Source organism: Dromiciops gliroides, chromosome 4, assembly GCF_019393635.1.
Source record: "Dromiciops gliroides isolate mDroGli1 chromosome 4, mDroGli1.pri, whole genome shotgun sequence".
Lineage (NCBI taxonomy): Eukaryota > Metazoa > Chordata > Mammalia > Microbiotheria > Microbiotheriidae > Dromiciops > Dromiciops gliroides.
Window position 1 is genome coordinate 158,693,146 of NC_057864.1, and position 16,407 is coordinate 158,709,552.

At 43.9% G+C, this 16,407-nt stretch overlaps 1 protein-coding gene across 2 annotated transcripts; it reads right to left on the minus strand.

Moving 5' to 3' along the window:
* Positions 1 to 882: 882 nt before the first annotated feature.
* Positions 883 to 16,099, minus strand: SLC25A44 (solute carrier family 25 member 44). 2 transcript variants are annotated; one of them, XM_043964433.1, is made up of 4 exons: positions 15,933 to 16,094; positions 9,737 to 10,374; positions 4,086 to 4,213; positions 883 to 1,059 (listed from the first exon to the last, which is right to left on the minus strand). In XM_043964433.1, the coding sequence occupies exons 2-4, from the start codon at positions 10,359 to 10,361 to the stop codon at positions 883 to 885; spliced, it is 930 nt and encodes a 309-aa protein (XP_043820368.1). In that variant the 5' UTR covers positions 10,362 to 10,374; positions 15,933 to 16,094. The 2 variants fall into 2 exon arrangements, with proteins under 2 accessions (XP_043820368.1, XP_043820369.1); XM_043964434.1 differs by lacking the exon at positions 4,086 to 4,213 and having other exon boundaries at positions 919 to 1,059; positions 15,933 to 16,099.
* Between the last annotated feature and the right edge of the window lie 308 nt (positions 16,100 to 16,407).

Sequence of the window (16,407 nt, forward strand, 5' to 3'; positions counted from 1 at the left end):
CCTCTACATGATCATATCTAACTTTTCAGGGTGCTTCTTAGGCCTGCTCTTTCCCTGCCAGCATCAGTTATGCAGGCATCATGCCTATTACAGAAAATGTTTGGGAGGCTGGGGTGGGGAACAGTGGTGAAAGGTGCTGCCTAAGGCTATTGGGACAGGGATCTAAGGGAAAACAAGAGAATAAGGAGCCAGGCATCGAGGTAAAAAGCTACATATTCCAAAGGCTATGGCAGACATAGAGTCTAGCTGCAGGAAATGGTGTTCTAAGCAGGACCTTAAGACAACAGGCTGGTTCACTAAAATTTGTAACAAAAAACAACACATTAATCCATAGAGAATATTTCTTCCCATTCCTCATCCCAAACTATCAACTTCCCCAGAGAAAGAGGGAAGAATTTTCCAGACAACTAGAGGTTCTCTGCTGTTGCCTCCTTGGTGAAATGGGCACTCCCCCTGTTGTGGGGAAAGATGTTACCATTTTCTTGGCAGCTCCCTCCTAAAGGAATTAAGAATCAGTTGGCTTAAGAAAGGGGGAACAGGGGAAGAGGTGATCGTGTCCGTTGAAGGCTGGAAAAGCAATCAAAGGGGAAAGAAGAATGAAAAGCAACCTATGTACAGCCTAAGGATGGTGATGGAGGGAAAAAAGGAATTGGCTAAGGATTGGGAAGGAACCCTGGGTGAGGGGGCTCAGTTGGCCAGAGAACTAAAACAGGATGAGCTGAGGTCCAAGCTCAGAGCAGTTTGGTATCCCCTTTCCAGGCAGCCAGCCCAGCTGAGGACTGTGTGCATGGCCAGGGGGAGGGTGTTGTCCCCTTTCTCTCTGTCCCTGTCTTCAAGCATGGCAGGGCTCCTCTCCCCACCACCCATTACCAGTGTCCAGACTCAACTAGTTCTGACCGAAGGCTGAACATTCTTGAGACTCTCATAGCCTATCACTACAAACATAGTGGAGGGAGTTGCTGCAATGATCCTGGCAGAGAGACCCTTCATGAAGCCCCAGGGCCCCTCCTCTGCCAACAGCTGCTTGAAGGTCAAGACAATTGAGTTCTTGCCCTCCACCTGTAAAAAACAACACAGGGAAGAATCAGTATATTAATAATCAAATATATATATAGTTCTTTAAAACATGCAGATGGCTTTACAAAAATGATCTCATTTGATTTTCACAACAGCCTTGTAGGATACATAGAACAGGTATTATTACCCCTATTTTACAGATGAAGAAAATGAGCTCAGAACAGAGCCAGTAAGTGTCAGAGGCCAGATATGAACCCAGGTCTTTTGACTCCAAGCATAGAATTCTACCCACTATGCCATATCAGTGAAGTTATACTGTTTATTTCTTTATAATGACTCCCCTGCCCCCATAAACCCAGCACTAGTATCAAGAGTTCAAGCTGGTTGGATCCTTTTTTATTTCTGTCCTGAAAAGGAGGAAAGGTATGTTCTACTCCCCACTAAGGACTCTCAAAGATGAGGAACCTCTCTCTTTATTCTTCCTCTGGCTAATTCCTCAGAAACATCTTCATCTTTAGGAGACTCTATCTATGACTTAGGACGACCTATAGGAAGACAAAACCCTTCCTTTTCCAGATTTCATTCTCCTCCTGAGTCTCCACAAATTTCTCCTTACCCCCCAAACCAACTCCTTTCTACCCAATCCTATCTCTAACTTTTCTTAACCAGTAGTATAGTGGAAAAAGAGTCAGCACATATTGAGTCAAGCCTCATTTCTGACACTTGCTGGCCAGTCACTTAATCATCCCTTTTCAGTTGCGACATCCAAAAAATGGAAATAAAACTAAAACTTCCTACCTCACAAGGTTTCAGTGTGGAAAACAGCTTTGTAATCTTAAAAGTACTATATAAATGAGCCAATATTAACTGTCGTACACTTCCCTCTTCAGAGAAGCCTTTTCTATAACTTGCTCTAACTCTGCTTCCTTTGACTTTTTCCAAAGATCTTCAGCTCAGTCGTCTGCAAGTCTTTGTATCTGACCTATTTCTCCCATCAAACTGGAGACTCCTTTACTCCCCTGGACCAACTCTCAGCATCTGGGGCAAGATCTGCATCCCTCCATCAATTGGGAATTGCTGAACAAGTTGTGATAATGAATGTAATGGAATACTATTATGCTATAAGAAATGATGAGCAGGCAGATTTCAGGAAAACCAAGAAAGACTTAAGTGCACTGATGCTGAGTGAGGTGAGAAAAAAATGGGAGAACACTGTAACACAGTAACAGCAACATTGTATGATGATCAGCTGTGATACACTTAGCTCTTCTCGGCAAAACAATCATTCATTCTAAAGGACTCATGATGGAAAATGCTCTCCACATCTAGAACTAGAACTGTGGAATCTAAATGTAGCTTGAAACATGCTATTTTTCATTTTTTTTTTTCTTTCTTGAGGTTTTTCCCTTTTATTCTGATTCTTTTTTCACAATATGACTAATGTGGAATGTTTACATGATTGTACATATATAATCTATATCAGATTGGTTGCTGTCTTGTGGAGGGGGGGAGGGAGAAAAAATTTGGAACTAGCTAGAAATCTTATAAAAAAATGTTGAAATTATCTTTACATGTAATTGGAAAAAATAAAAATACTATTTTAAAAAATTTTTTAAACAGTTTAAAAAAAAAACCCTACATCCTCAAGGGCCCCAGGGGAGGTTAGTTTGTGATTAAAGGGTGATTATCAGCCTGTGGGGAGACCTCTAGTGGAGAATCCTAGGATCTGCATCTCATCTTGTGCTAGGTAACAATTTATCAATGACTTGAATGCAGGCAAGGATGGCTGGTATGCTCCTCAAATTTGCAGATGTCCACAAAGCAGGAGGGACATCGAACATGTTTAGATGACAGAATCAGGATTCCAAGAAGCCTTGACCGGCTAGAAAGAGATCCATGTAGAGTCTTACACCTGAGTTTAAAAAATTAATTTCATAAGTAGATTGGGGAAATGTAGCTCAGAGAGTTACATGAAATCTGGGGGATTTCACTGGAATAAAGGTTCCAGAGCCTGTAGTATAATGTAGTATTCAGAAAAGCTACTGTGACCTTAGCTTGCATAAAGACTCTCTAGTCACCAGGACTCAGATACCATAGTCCTTCTGTCCTTTACCATAGCTAGGTCACATCGGTATTTTTGTGTTCAGTTCAGGACAGACCCACTTTTAGAGAGGACATCAGTCGTTGGAGAGTGTCAGAGGCCAGATATGAACCAGGTCTTTTGACTCCAAGCATAGAATTTCTACCCACTATGCCATATCAGTGAAGTTATACTGTTTATTTCTTTATAATGACTCCCCTGCCCCATAACCCAGCACCAGTATCAAGGGAATCTAGGAGGGAATGAGGGATATGTATCTAGGAGGGAAATGAGGATAAATGAAGGGCCTTGAGTTTAGACCAAGTGAAGAAATAAAATGAAGTAGAACGTTTAGCCCAAAGAAGAGATTTAGGAAGGTCAAGAGGTCTTCATGTACTTGAAAGGCTATCGTGTAGAAGAGAGATTAATGCTTCTGAACTGGCCCCAGAGAAACAAAACTAAGAAACATGAAAACTGCAAAAACAGATTTAAGCTTAATCTAAGAAAACTTATTAATAATTAGAACAACAACAAAATTAATAGAACCATCCAAATGTAGAATGGTCTGTGGAATGTGAAGTAACCCCAAGAAGGGATGTGGCTACAATGGAGAGATCAGGATGTAACAGGTAGGTGCAGCTAGGTGGCTCAGTGGATAAAGCACCAGCCTTGATTCAGGAGGACCTGAGTTCAAATCCTGCCTCAGACACTGGACATTTACTAGCTGTATAGCCCTGGGCAAGTCACTTAACCCTCACTACTGCCTTACCAAAAAAAAAAAAAAAAAAGATCAATGGTGAGAGGCTTTGTTTCTGTTTCATGAAATCCCAGACGTAACTAGCTCACTACCTTTCAAGTTGTAACAGGTATAGGGAGATGGCCCAGAATAAAGACATGAAGGCAGATATTGAAGATGGGACTTAAGAGATGTATGGCCTAAGAGGTCATGCTGAGGATAGAGTTCAACAATGACAAAGAGACTTCTTACCTGTACCCTGGCTCGGACAATGTCCATTGGATTGGTGATGACGGAAGCAGTGGCTGCAGCCAAGGGCCCAGAAATGGCTTGGAAGATTATGTGGGGGCAGTCCTTAGGACAGATATGGGAGAGCTGCTCTGAAGTGGAGAGAAAAGTAAATACATAAAAGACCTGCAAGTGACTCCCCTCTGTTCCTTGCTTCTAATTGCCTGCAGACACACTGTCCTCCAGTGGCAGCCATCTTTTGGTCCAGCACCCCACCCTTTTCCTTGTCTTTTTTTTTTGGGTGGGGCAATGAGGGTTAAGTGACTTGCCCAGGGTCACATAGCTAGTAAGTGTTAAGTATCTGAAGCCAATTTGAACTCAGGTCCTTCTGAATCCAGGGTCGGTGCTTTATCCCACTGTGCCACCTAGCTGCCCCCTTTTCCTTGTCTTTTTCATCCTAACCCTTTCCAATGTCAATTTCAATCACATCACCTAATTTGAATAGAAGAGGTCCTCTCTAGGGAAATAGATTCTATAACTTTGCTTACCTATTTTCATATGATAGACAGGGACTTCTTCCTGATCTCCTTTGTATTGGAATACCTCACATTTCCAAAGTAAACAGCAAAAATCATTACTCTGAAAAAGCCAGTGAGCCTCCCTTCCTCAAGCCCAGGCCAGTGGCAGTTTACACTTCAAAAGTAACTAGGGGGGGGGGGAGCGGCTAGGTGGCGCAGTGGAGTAAAGCACCGGCCCTGGATTCAGGAGTACCTGAGTTCAAATCATCCGGCCTCAGACACTTGACACTTACTAGCTATGTGACCCTGGGCAAGTCACTTAACCCCCGTTGCCCCTTAAAAAAAAAAAAAAAGTACTAGGGGGGGCAGCTAGGTGGCGCAGTGAATAGAGCACGGGCCTGGAATCAGGAGTACCTGAGTATTCAAATCCGACCTCAGACACTTAACACTTACTAGCTGTGTGGACCCTGGGCAAGTCACTTAACCCCAATTGCCTCACTAAAAAAAAAAAAAAAAGTACTAAGAAAGGAGGGGGCAGCTAGGTGGCGCAGTGGATAAAAGCGCCAGTCCTAGATTCAGGAGGACCCTGAGTCAAATCCAGCCTCAGATACTTGATACTTACTAGCTGTGTGACCCTGGGCAAGTCACTTAACCCTCATTGCCCCACCAAAAAAAAAAAAAAAAAGATTCCAAAAGTACTAGGAAAGGAGCTGGTACCTAGATCATTAGGAAAGCCTTCTTGTGGTCAAGTCTCAGTCTCCCCCTATACTCCTGAATTAGTAGCATCTCCCTTCTTTTAGCCTATCCTCCACGGAGGGAAAAAAATGAGGGCATGCCACTTACATAGAGTCAGGATTTCCCTAAGTGTTCTTTTCTTCAGACTGAGTTACTGTTAAGGGGCTAAAATTCTAGCTAAACTGTCCTAAAATATCTAATGAAGTGGTCGCCAATAATTATAAGCTTTAGTAAGAGTTAGACTTTTAAAGCATTTATAAGGAGAATAAGAATTTGGTAAAAGGAGAGAGAAAGGCCTAGATTCCTATCTATTAAAGGGAGAGCACATTTCTAGCTCCGCTCTCCACCAGAGTCCAGAGGAAAGACCCTGAGACGGAGCCGCCAGTCTCTTCCTTCTTCCTCCCACTAGCCTGCGTCACTTCCTGCCGCCAAAGAAAAGACTCCTGGGTCTTGCCCTCAAAGACCTTTGCTTCATGGGCAGAAACTCTTCTACAGTAACTCTCCAGCAGGTGGCGTCATTCCAATCATTACAGTTCCCTGCTTTGTTTCCTCAAGAAACGGTACGTTTCCTTGATGAAACAGTTACCATAATTCCTATTACTTCTAGAGAAAGTACCTTCTGCTCCCTTTCATCTTCCTCTTCCAGTTTCGGTGGTTTGTTCTTAAACTACTTAAGAATGAAGGTGGTGGGGCAGCTAGGTGGCACAGTGGATAGAGCACCAGCCTTGAAGTCAGGAGGATTGAGTTAAAATCCTGCCTCAGACACTTAACACTTACTAGCTGTGTGACCCTATGCAAGTCACTTAATCCCAATTGCCTCACCAAAAAAAAAAAAAAAGAAAGAAAAAAGAAAAAAAAAAAGAATGAAGGTGGTAGTGGGGATATTTTAAATGAAACACAACTGATATGGCAAAATTCCCATAATTCAGTTCTCCAGTTTCTAGTTCCCTTTCCCTAAAAACACAGTACATGAGCCAAAGCTCTGATTGACAGCAGGCCAGCAAGAGCAAACTGGATTGGCAACACCATCTGCACGAATGTCTTGTTTTGCTCAAAAGGCGGAGGACAAAGATTGTACAACTGGCAGAGAATACCAAGCTTGGCAACACCAGCCAAAATGAGCTTGTCTGAACTGGCCCCTGAACCTGCAAGCTACAGCATGAACCAAGTCCTGTTTCTTACTTTGTAGAGAGTAGGGAAAGGAAAACGGGAAACAATGGAAAGAAAACAGTAGAAGGTGGCAAAGATCCTAATAAGATGTTTATTTAAGTACCTGCTATGCAACAGGCACTGAGAAGGATACAAAAATAAGAGAGTACTTGCCTTCAAGGAACATCCAATACTCCTTAAAATGAAGTAATCATCCAAAATGATACTTACTAGGAGAGGTATGAATACAGTGCCATTAAAAGATAGAGAAATAATCTCTAATTTGGGGGAAAGGAATCAGGAAAGGCTTCAGAGAGAAGGTGGCATTTGAAACGGGCCTTGAAGTAAGATTTTGACAAGCAGAGATGAGGAAGAAGAGAATTCTAGGTAGATGGTACTGCATAAACAAATGCACTGAGGTGGGAAAGCACAGGAAATAGTCCCCGTTTGGCTAGAATGTGGGGAAGGGGAGTGGACATTATTTGATAGGCAATAAAGTGCAACTGAAATCTCCTGAATCATGAAGAGACATGATGATTCTTTTTAAGGAGACTAATGTGACAGCAGTGTGCAGGTTGGATTCAATGGGGGTTCGAAGATGAGTTAGGAGAGTCTAGGGAAAGATAATGAGGTTCCAGATGACCCTGGGAAACAAGTCGGTTAGGGACAAGCATCTGAAACACTGCAAAGGGAGTACTGATACATCTTGACAATTGGAGATGAAGGAGGGAGCCAAAGATGTCTTTGAGAATTCCAAGCCTGGATGATAGAGGAATGGTGGTCCCATACATAGAAATAGCTTGGTTGATTAGTTCAGTTTTGGACCTGTTGAATTCAAGAAGTCAGCAGGATAGGGGGCAGCAGCTAGGTGGCCCAGTGGATAAAGCACCAGCCCTGGATTCAGGAGGACCTGAGTTCAAATCCAGCCTCAGGACACTTGACACTGTGAGAAAATAATGGGGTTTGGCAGATACTCAAAGGTTTCACCTGGAAATTAATCTAAACTGATTGAATTGAGAGTGACTGACTTTGCTGATTAGCCTACTTAAATTTAATTAGTTTCTAACCACACCCTAGCCAGACCATAAGAAGGTATTGTTCTCAGAAGCTAAGGACTTTGACTCAACAGGAGACACCTTCAAGTCCAGTGAACCAATGGATTTGGATGACACTAACCAATCAACTTGAGGCAGTGTGTAAGGACCACCTCTGCTCCGGACCTATAAAAAGATTCCCACTCAGTTTGCTGAGGCAGTTCATGGTTGAAGCAGGTTCATGGTGGAGGATTTGAGAAGAACCAGACCAGCTGGAGAGCTCTAGGCTAGATAGGCCTTTTCTTAACTTTCTGAACTCTACAAGTTCTCTTTTTACTATTACCTGGTATGCTTTAATAAATGCTTAAAGCCCAAGAATGGTGCTAAAGCTTCTAATTTAAGGTGACCACACATTTAGATTTTAAACATCACAGCACCTACTAGCTGTGTGACCCTGGGCAGTCACTTAAACCCTCAGTGCCCCGCAAAAAAAAAAAAAAAAGAAAGAAAGAAAGAAGTCAGCAGAATATACTGATAGAGAAGTCCAGACTGAAGATGAAGATTTGGAGGTCATTTTGATATGTGAGATTAAATGACGATCACCAAGGAATAGAGTATAAACAGAAAAGGACCAAGGACAGAATTCTGAGGAGCATTCACAAATAGACTGTAGGAAAAAGCCAATGAAAGAGACAACAAAAGTAATAACTGAGGGGCAGCTAGGTGGCGCAGTGGATAGAGCACCGGCCCTGGAGTCAGGAGTACCTGAGTTCAAATCTGGCCTCAGACACTTAACACTTACTAGCTGTGTGACCTTGGGCAAGTCACTTAACCCCAAATTGCCTCACTAAATAAATAAATTAATTAAAAAAAATTTTTTTAAAAAAGTAAGAACTGAAAAAATTGGGGAGAAAAAACCAGGACAGTACATGATTATGAAAGCCAAGGGAAAAAAACAATTTAAGAATGTAAGACAGTAAATACAGACTGTTCTTAGAATCTGAAGAGTTAGTAGAAACATTAAAATCTCTTATCTAACTTCCTATGCAATATAGGAATCCCTTATACACCGTCCCTTACTCTCACTAGAAATTTGGTTGTTGTTTATCCTTCATTCTCAAAGAGGACTATGACATCAGGATGATGTCATGACTTGCAGTGAATTGGATTTAAGTGAGGGAGGGCTGTGCAAACTCACTCTCCTCCAGGGCCATCTGGGTCCAGTGGCAAGATATACATCAGGATGATTGGGGATGACCTTGGATGTTTGAGGCAACTGGGGTTAAGTGGACTTGCCCAGGGTCACACAGCTAATAAGTGTTAAGTGTCAAGTGTCTCAAATTCCTCCCGACTCCAGGGGCCAGTGCTCTATCCAGCACACCACCTAGCTGGCCTGATAGTGAAAGTAAAGAAAAAAAAGAAAGAGAAGTATGATAACCTCAAGAGAGTTAGCAATACTGAGTTTTCTTTTAGGAGGAATGGGTGGGTAAATGTCAAATGCTACAGACAGGTCAAAGAAAAAAACTGAGAAAAGGTAACTAAATCTAATGAATAGAATGTGACTTCTGAGAGAAAAATCTCAGTAGAACAGAGGGAGCAGAAGCTTAACTGGAAGGAGCATTTGAAGATATGCAACAAGCATAACTGATATAGCAAGATACTAGAGGGCACAATAAAGGGGTGACAGTACCTAAAGGTACACTTTCCTGCCTCTGAAAGAGATCAATGAGAAATTCTGGAGGTGTCAGGAAGATACAAGGTTACATTTCCCTTTCAAATTTAACAACAGAAGCAATGCTAAAGAAAGAGATCCATCCTAAGAAGGCATCATGTTATGGTAAAGATTCCTAGACTTGGAATCAGAGGACCTGAGTTCAAATTCAGGCTCTGCCACTTACTATTTGTATGAAATGGGCAAGATAAAACCTCTCTCTAGGCTTCTGTTTCCTTCTCTGTACAAAAAAGGGGGGGGGGTATTCAACCAGATGTTCTTTTAAGTTCCTTGTCAGCTCTACATCTATGATTCTCTGATCTCTAAATAACTCAGTGGATCTCTTCCAACTCCTCCATTCTACTGGGTTTATAATCTCCCCACAGTATTCCTGCCATGGTCAGGTCATGCTTATGACCCATTGCATTAGCTAACCTGATTCTGTTAGAGAATGCCATTGGCAACTATAAGCAACATTCAGTATTTAAACTCTTCACCGACTACCCGTCTCACTCTTGCCCACCTTACCTGCATAAAAGTGGTAGAAGGGCCACCATAAAGCACTGTTGGGTATGTAGGTGAGAAGAGAAGCCACATAACCTCGGTAGAAGCCCCGTATTCCATCAGCTCGAAGGATCTGCTGAATGATATACTTGGTTTGGCCAAAGGCCACTACCCTTTGACCCTCTTCATACCGTTGCACCTGGAATCGGCCCATGGTCTCCCCCCTGCGCTGCATCATCAGGTGCTGGGAGACCACGTCAATGGGCACTGTTATGCTCTGGGCCACCAATGAGGCTGAGCTACCAGCCACTAGGGACTTGACAGTGTTACTCTGACTGTACTTCGACACAAACCTCCGGGTGAGCTCATAGGTGGTGACATAGCACTGGCCAGAGACCAGGGTGAGAGTGTTGACCAAGAAACCCCGATAGAGGCCTAACACCCCATCTGTTCGCAGAATCTTGACAAAGGCATCAAAGGTTCCTTGATAGAGGCTCCTGCCCTTCTGTATCTGGAGCCGTGTGCGGATAAGGGCGAAGGGGTAGACGCTGATTCGGATCATCATTGTCATTGCCAAGCCAAAGACATAGAACTTCTTCTTGTCCAGATGTTCCCACTCAATGATTGGGATGTTGCGTTTATCCTCCATTGTGCCTGAATGCCTGGCAATGCAGGGAGTGCGGTGGGATGAGATGAAGAAAAAGAAGAGAAATAGCAGAAAGGGAAGAGGTCAGGACTCCCTCTACAATTTGAGTTCTGAGGCTGTATCCCCAGGCTTCCTAGCTAACACTTCATCTTCTAGGAACCCCAGTCAAACACCACTGCAGCCTGATAATTTCTTGTCTTAGGTTCGCCCCTGACCATTTTTCATGCTCTGAGCCTTCACAAAGGCTGTACCTCCCACACCAAGATGCCTAATCCTCTCATGTTTGCCCAGCCTGCCCCTCCCAAATAATTTAAACACGCCTGCCCTTTTAAGAAGCTCTCAAATTGTTTAACCAGGCTTCACTTCTAAGTCTGTTCACTAGTTCTAGATCTAAAATTCTACAAGGATAGATAATTTTCCCTGTTTCTGCCTGGATTCTGATAGTCTATCTCTCTGGTCAGAGACTATGTCACTTCTCATTCTTTTCAGTAGGATCCAAAATGAAGCAGACTGACCACCTGCCAGTGAGTGTGGTTTCTAGGGATTGACATCCCTAAAGATGTCCAAAGGAGAGTCCCTGAGCAAGATGGGGAAATACAGAGACCTAAAGCCACTGCTCCTCCCATTGTGGTTATCTCTTAATTGCTAAATGGTCTACCTGGCATGATGCTCTCTTTCTTAATCTCTTCCCTCATGGCTGGAGTATCTGTTGTCACCATTTGACCAGCCCACTGCTACTCAGTTCTTCCTCTTTGGTAATTTAACCTCTCTACTCCCAGTCCTGTGCTAGTCCTTCTGATCCTTATATCCTCCTTTCCTCCTCTTGATCTACCCTACTACTCATTGGTTCTATAAATTTTCTAATGCTAAAGACAGGGCTGGGGGTGGAAGATCATGAGTAAGGTATGGAGTCTTCTTTCTCTCTCCCTCCCTCTCCCTGTCCCTCCCCTTCCCCCCAACATAGATGGGCCAAAGGTCAGTGTCCCTCTAATTATTAGAAACACTCCAGGGGAAGGAAGAAAAGAGCAACTATTTGGGAGAGGTTGACTAAGTTTCCTTAGGCTTTGTCAGTTAAACTCTTGCCCTTAATTCCCTAGTCCTGAAAACCCACTGTGTTGCTGATCCCTGTCTTTGGAGGAAAAATCTGGAGGAAAGAGAGATAAGGTCTTCTCAGACCTGGGAGCTCCCAGTTGCATAAGATAAAATAAGACATAAATCCCCAACACAAACTAAAGACACAAAAGTAGAGACAATGCTAATATACACATACAGCCGCCCCAGAGTTAAAGTAAATTCACTTTATATAATTTCAAACAAAGAATGACCAAGAGGCAGCTAGGTGGTGCAGTGGATAAAGCACTGGCCCTGATTCAGGAGGACCTGAGTTCAAATCTGTCCTCAGACACCTGTCCACTTACTAGCTATGTGACCCTGGGCAGTCACTTAAACCGCAATTGCCCTCAAACCAAAAAAAAAAAAAAAAAAAAGAAAGAAAGAAAGAAAGAAAAAAGAAATGACCAAGTGCACCACTAATTCATTTTACAAAACCTAAGGTTTTGAAGAGGAAGTCTATACATCCTCACCTCTCACTCTTTCTCTTTTTTTTTTTGTGGGGCAATGAGGGTTAAGTGACTTGCCCGGGGTCCCACAGCTAGTAAGTGTCAAGTGTCTAAGGCTGGATTTGAACTCAGGTCCTCCTGAATCTGGGCCAGTGCTTTATCCACTGTGCCACCGAGCTGCCCCTCTCTCACTCTCTTAACTCTGTACTTTGGCTTCCAACCTCATCATTCAAATAAAACCAATCTTTACAAAGTTGTCAGTGACCTCTTAGCTGCCAAATCCAATGCCTTTTTTTTTTTTCCAATTCTCTTCCTTCATGACCTCTTTCTGTAGCCTCTGAATGTTGATCAACCTATTCTCCTTCATCCTCTCTTCTCTCCTGGTTCTCCTCCTACCTATCAGACTGCATCTTCTTAGTCTCCTTTGCTGGAGCCTCAATCCCAGGTCAGGTCACATTAAATTTGGGTATACCAAAGGGGCTCTGTCCTGGGGTCCTCTTCCCTTCTCACTCTACATATTATTTCACTTAATGATCTCATCAGCTCCCTGAATTCAATGAGCATATTCTATGCTGATAATTCTCTAATCTACTATTCAGATCAAACCTAACCTTCCCTCCTACTCTTCAGTTGAGCATTTCCAACTGCCTATCAGACATCTTCAACTAGCTGTCCTATGGATATTTTAAAACCTCAACATGTCCAAAACTGAACTAATTATCTTTCCCATCAAACTCCTCCTTTTCCTTTCAAATTTCCCTACTACTGTTGAGGGCACCAGCATCCTGACAGTTCTCTAGCCTCACAACTTAGGTATCTATCCTTGACTCTTCACTAACTCTCACACCCCCTATAAACAATTCTGTTACCAGGGCTTATCACTTTCATTTTTGTAACATCTCTCAAATATGCCCCCTTCTCTTTTCTAACACTGCCAATACCCGGGGCAGACCCTCATCTCCTCACACCTGGACTACTGCAATAGCCTGCTGATTGCTTCACCTGCCACAAGTCTCTCCCCACTCTTGTCTGTCCTCCATTTAGCAGCCAAGAGTGATTTTCCTAAAGCACAGGTCTGTGCATGTCATCCAGCTACTCATTAAACTCTAGTGGCCCCCCATCACTTCTAGCATCAAATATAAAATTCTATTTGGCAGAATGAACTCCTCCCCCCACCCCCGGCCAATTTTCCAGTGTTCTAATATCTTACATCCTTTCCACATACTCTTCAATCCAATGACAATGGCCTCTTAGTTGTTCCTTGAACAAGACATTTGATCTCTTGTTTCTGGGTATTTTCTCTGGCTATCCTCTATGCCTGGAATTCTCTCCCATCTCATCTCTACTTCCTGGCTTCCTTAGCTTCCTAACCAACTTTGCTGAAACACAGCTTTCATAAAGCAAAGCCTACTTGTAGACACACAGCAGAACACATGAGGGTTGAGAGTTGAGTCAATAATTTAAAGTAAATGATGATCAGGTTATTCACTAAAGAAGGGTAACTAAAGGTAACTAAAGAAGGCTTCCTTGGAGGCAAGGAATATAAAAACATAAGTTTGAAAGCGGAGAGGGGTAAGAACGAGAAAAATACCCTTTCCATTCCTTTCTAAGTGGAAATCAGCCTAAACAAAAGTTTGGCAGTAGAAAGAGTAGGAAAAGACAGGAATAGACTGGCTTGGCTAGAGAATGGCAAGTCACAAGAAATGAGGCTAGTGTGACAGGAGGATTTGGGGATCAAAGAATAATAACTACTTGAAAATGCTAATACTGAGATAGCAATATTATGCTAGGGATTGGGAAAGGTAATAGGCACTTCCCTTCTTTCCTGCTTCTGCAGAGGATATTTACCCATTCTAGCATGAGTATCTCATTCTGAGAGTGAAGAGAAGGGGTCCATTTCCATTTCTTGTCTCTGCACAACAAGGAATGTGTGAGATACATGTTCCAATCTTGGGAGTTCAGATTTTTGCTCTGGGGTTTCCACTATAGTTCATTCAATGCTGTGTTTGCTGTCAGTTCCTTGGAAACTGTGGCCTTCAGGCCTCCACATTTGAGTGACCCTAATGACTAGCACTGCTTCAGTTTGCCCTGGAAAAATCAAGACCTTTCCTCTGTTTTTTCCAATCTTTTTTCTGAGTAGCTAAAAGTGCTGTTTTCCTTGGATAAATACAACACCATGTTTCTGGAAGACAGACTTCCTGTTTAACTCATGTAAACCTGATGATGCACTGGGCAGGGCTGGAACATGGAGTTATAGAAGATAAGGAGAATCCAGCTAAGGGTGGGATCCGTTCAAGAGTTTAATTTTAGAAGGGAGGAAAATCTTTATGACAAATCTCAGGTCCACTAAGCTATCTTATTAGCCCTTATCTATCTTTCTTTCTTTTTTTTCTTTTTTTCAGGGCAATGGGGGTTAAGTGACTTGCCAGGGTCACACAGCTAGTAAGTGTCAAGTGTCTGAGGCCAGATTTGAACTCAGGTCCTCCTGAATCCAGGGCCAGTGCTTTATCCACTGCACCACCTAGCTGCCCCCTTTATTAGCCCTTCTAGAAGTTCCTTTGCTTCCTGGTCCTATTGTCTCACTTTTTTGCTCTTTAGGTCTCACCTTCACTTTGTCTGATTTAAATTTTTTGAAAGAGAAGGAGCTCTGATGATGATGACTCACATCATTTCTAACTGTGATAGGCAGATAGAAAATATTCCTCAGAAATGATTCAACACTTTGGGAGGAAGGATAAGAAGAGGAGCAAGGACACACAGAGTCCCCTCAGTTCTTTCAGAAAATCATTGTTTCCAATCACATGTATCTGAATTCCTGTCTTCCCTGCAGTCTAACCCCCTACTTTTCTGCTACAATGCTGTCGCCAATACTGTTCCCTCTATGAAACCTCCCATCGGAGAGCCATTTTCTTTCAGCCGTATTTTCCAAATTCAACCAGCCCAATTACTTTCTTGTTTTTTTCTGGTCCTTTAATCGTGTGCATGGCCTGATACCTTCTAAGTTCTTCACATTATGGAGGTAGGTATCTGAAATGGAAAGTCCATTATAGGCAAGGTTCTAGCTGGGAAGTATACTTTAGGCCAGTGGCAAAGTCAAACCACTACACTACTTAGCTGAGGGGGTGCAAAATGTCCTAGGTACAAACACCAGCTCTATTCTTTACACTAGGCATCCAGAGCTGGATAAGCAATAGGTTCACAGAGATCTAGCTTCACCAAGAGTGTATGCTGTTTCCTAATCTCCACCAGATATAGTCTACCAAAAGGATCGGCCTGACTCCATCCTGATTTTCATTAGGATTGGACCTACCGGAGAACACCTTTGCCCAGGTCTACCACTTGAGTCCTTTTGATGTCACTGCCTCCCAGGCTGTCTCCTCATACCGCTTCACCCCAAGCCACAATTCTTCTAGTCTCTAGACTAGAGCTAGTCTCCTCTAGAGACTCGAAACTGGGGAGACTGGGTCGGGGCGACTCGAATCCCTCTCACCACCTCTACTAGACTAACAACAAAGACGGGCCTGAGCATACAAGGGGTTAGCTGATTCTATGATGATTCAAAGTACCCTTATGAGTTGGCTCCTGCCTCTTTTAGATCTTATAGAACCACCTTATGTAAGCCCTTCGGTGATAAGCCACCAGTGCAGCCTCCCCTTTTCGGACGTTTCTTACATCTATGCATGCAGCTCTTACGTGCCCCACCCCCAACTTCGCTCCCGAAACCAACGCCAAGTGACACCCGCCAACTCCCGCCTTCCCCGACCTCTTAATGACCCGAAAGCTGACCCACCCTACCCCGCCCACCCGCCCTCAAAAGATCCATTCCGATCCTGGCACGCCAGACTCAGACGTCCTCTACCCCCTAGCGCCCCAAAAGGGAACCCCTACGAACGAACAGGCCCGGCCCTCCCCCCTGACTCCGCCCTGCCACTTGCCCCGCCCCCAGGGACAGCCCGCCCTTCCCCCCAACCTTCCCACCGGCAGCCCCGGCTCGTGTACACCCGCCGCTTCCTACCTCCTAAACCCTGGGTGGCCCTGTTCACAGTACCGGCGCTCTGCAGTCCGGGATTCCTAGGCTGTTGTTCCTGCCCTAGCTTCAGCTCTCCGGCCAGCGGCATCTTCCTCCATATCGGCCCGGCTCCCCACACCGCCGGAACCGGAAGTGAAGCTGTCATCGACCTCCCCCCTCCCACCATCCCTGTTCGAAAGGAGGTGGGGCTGAGCGACAGGTAACTTGACCAATGGTGTGCTGTTGCCCCTTACTCACTCTGGTGGAGGTGAGTTAGAGGGCGGGTCCAAGAGCTGAGATGATGGGCGGATTCGGAGGCCATCTTAGGAGAGGGCATATGCCACGCCCAGTTCCGCTTCAGCGAGCTCCAACCCGCTTCTGTCTTTCTTGTTTCACTTTGCTCGCCTCCAATTCATGAAAGTCCAGTCACGAGACTCTTCTTAAAAGCCTCTTGCCGGTAGGGGAGGTCACCTTGTGACTG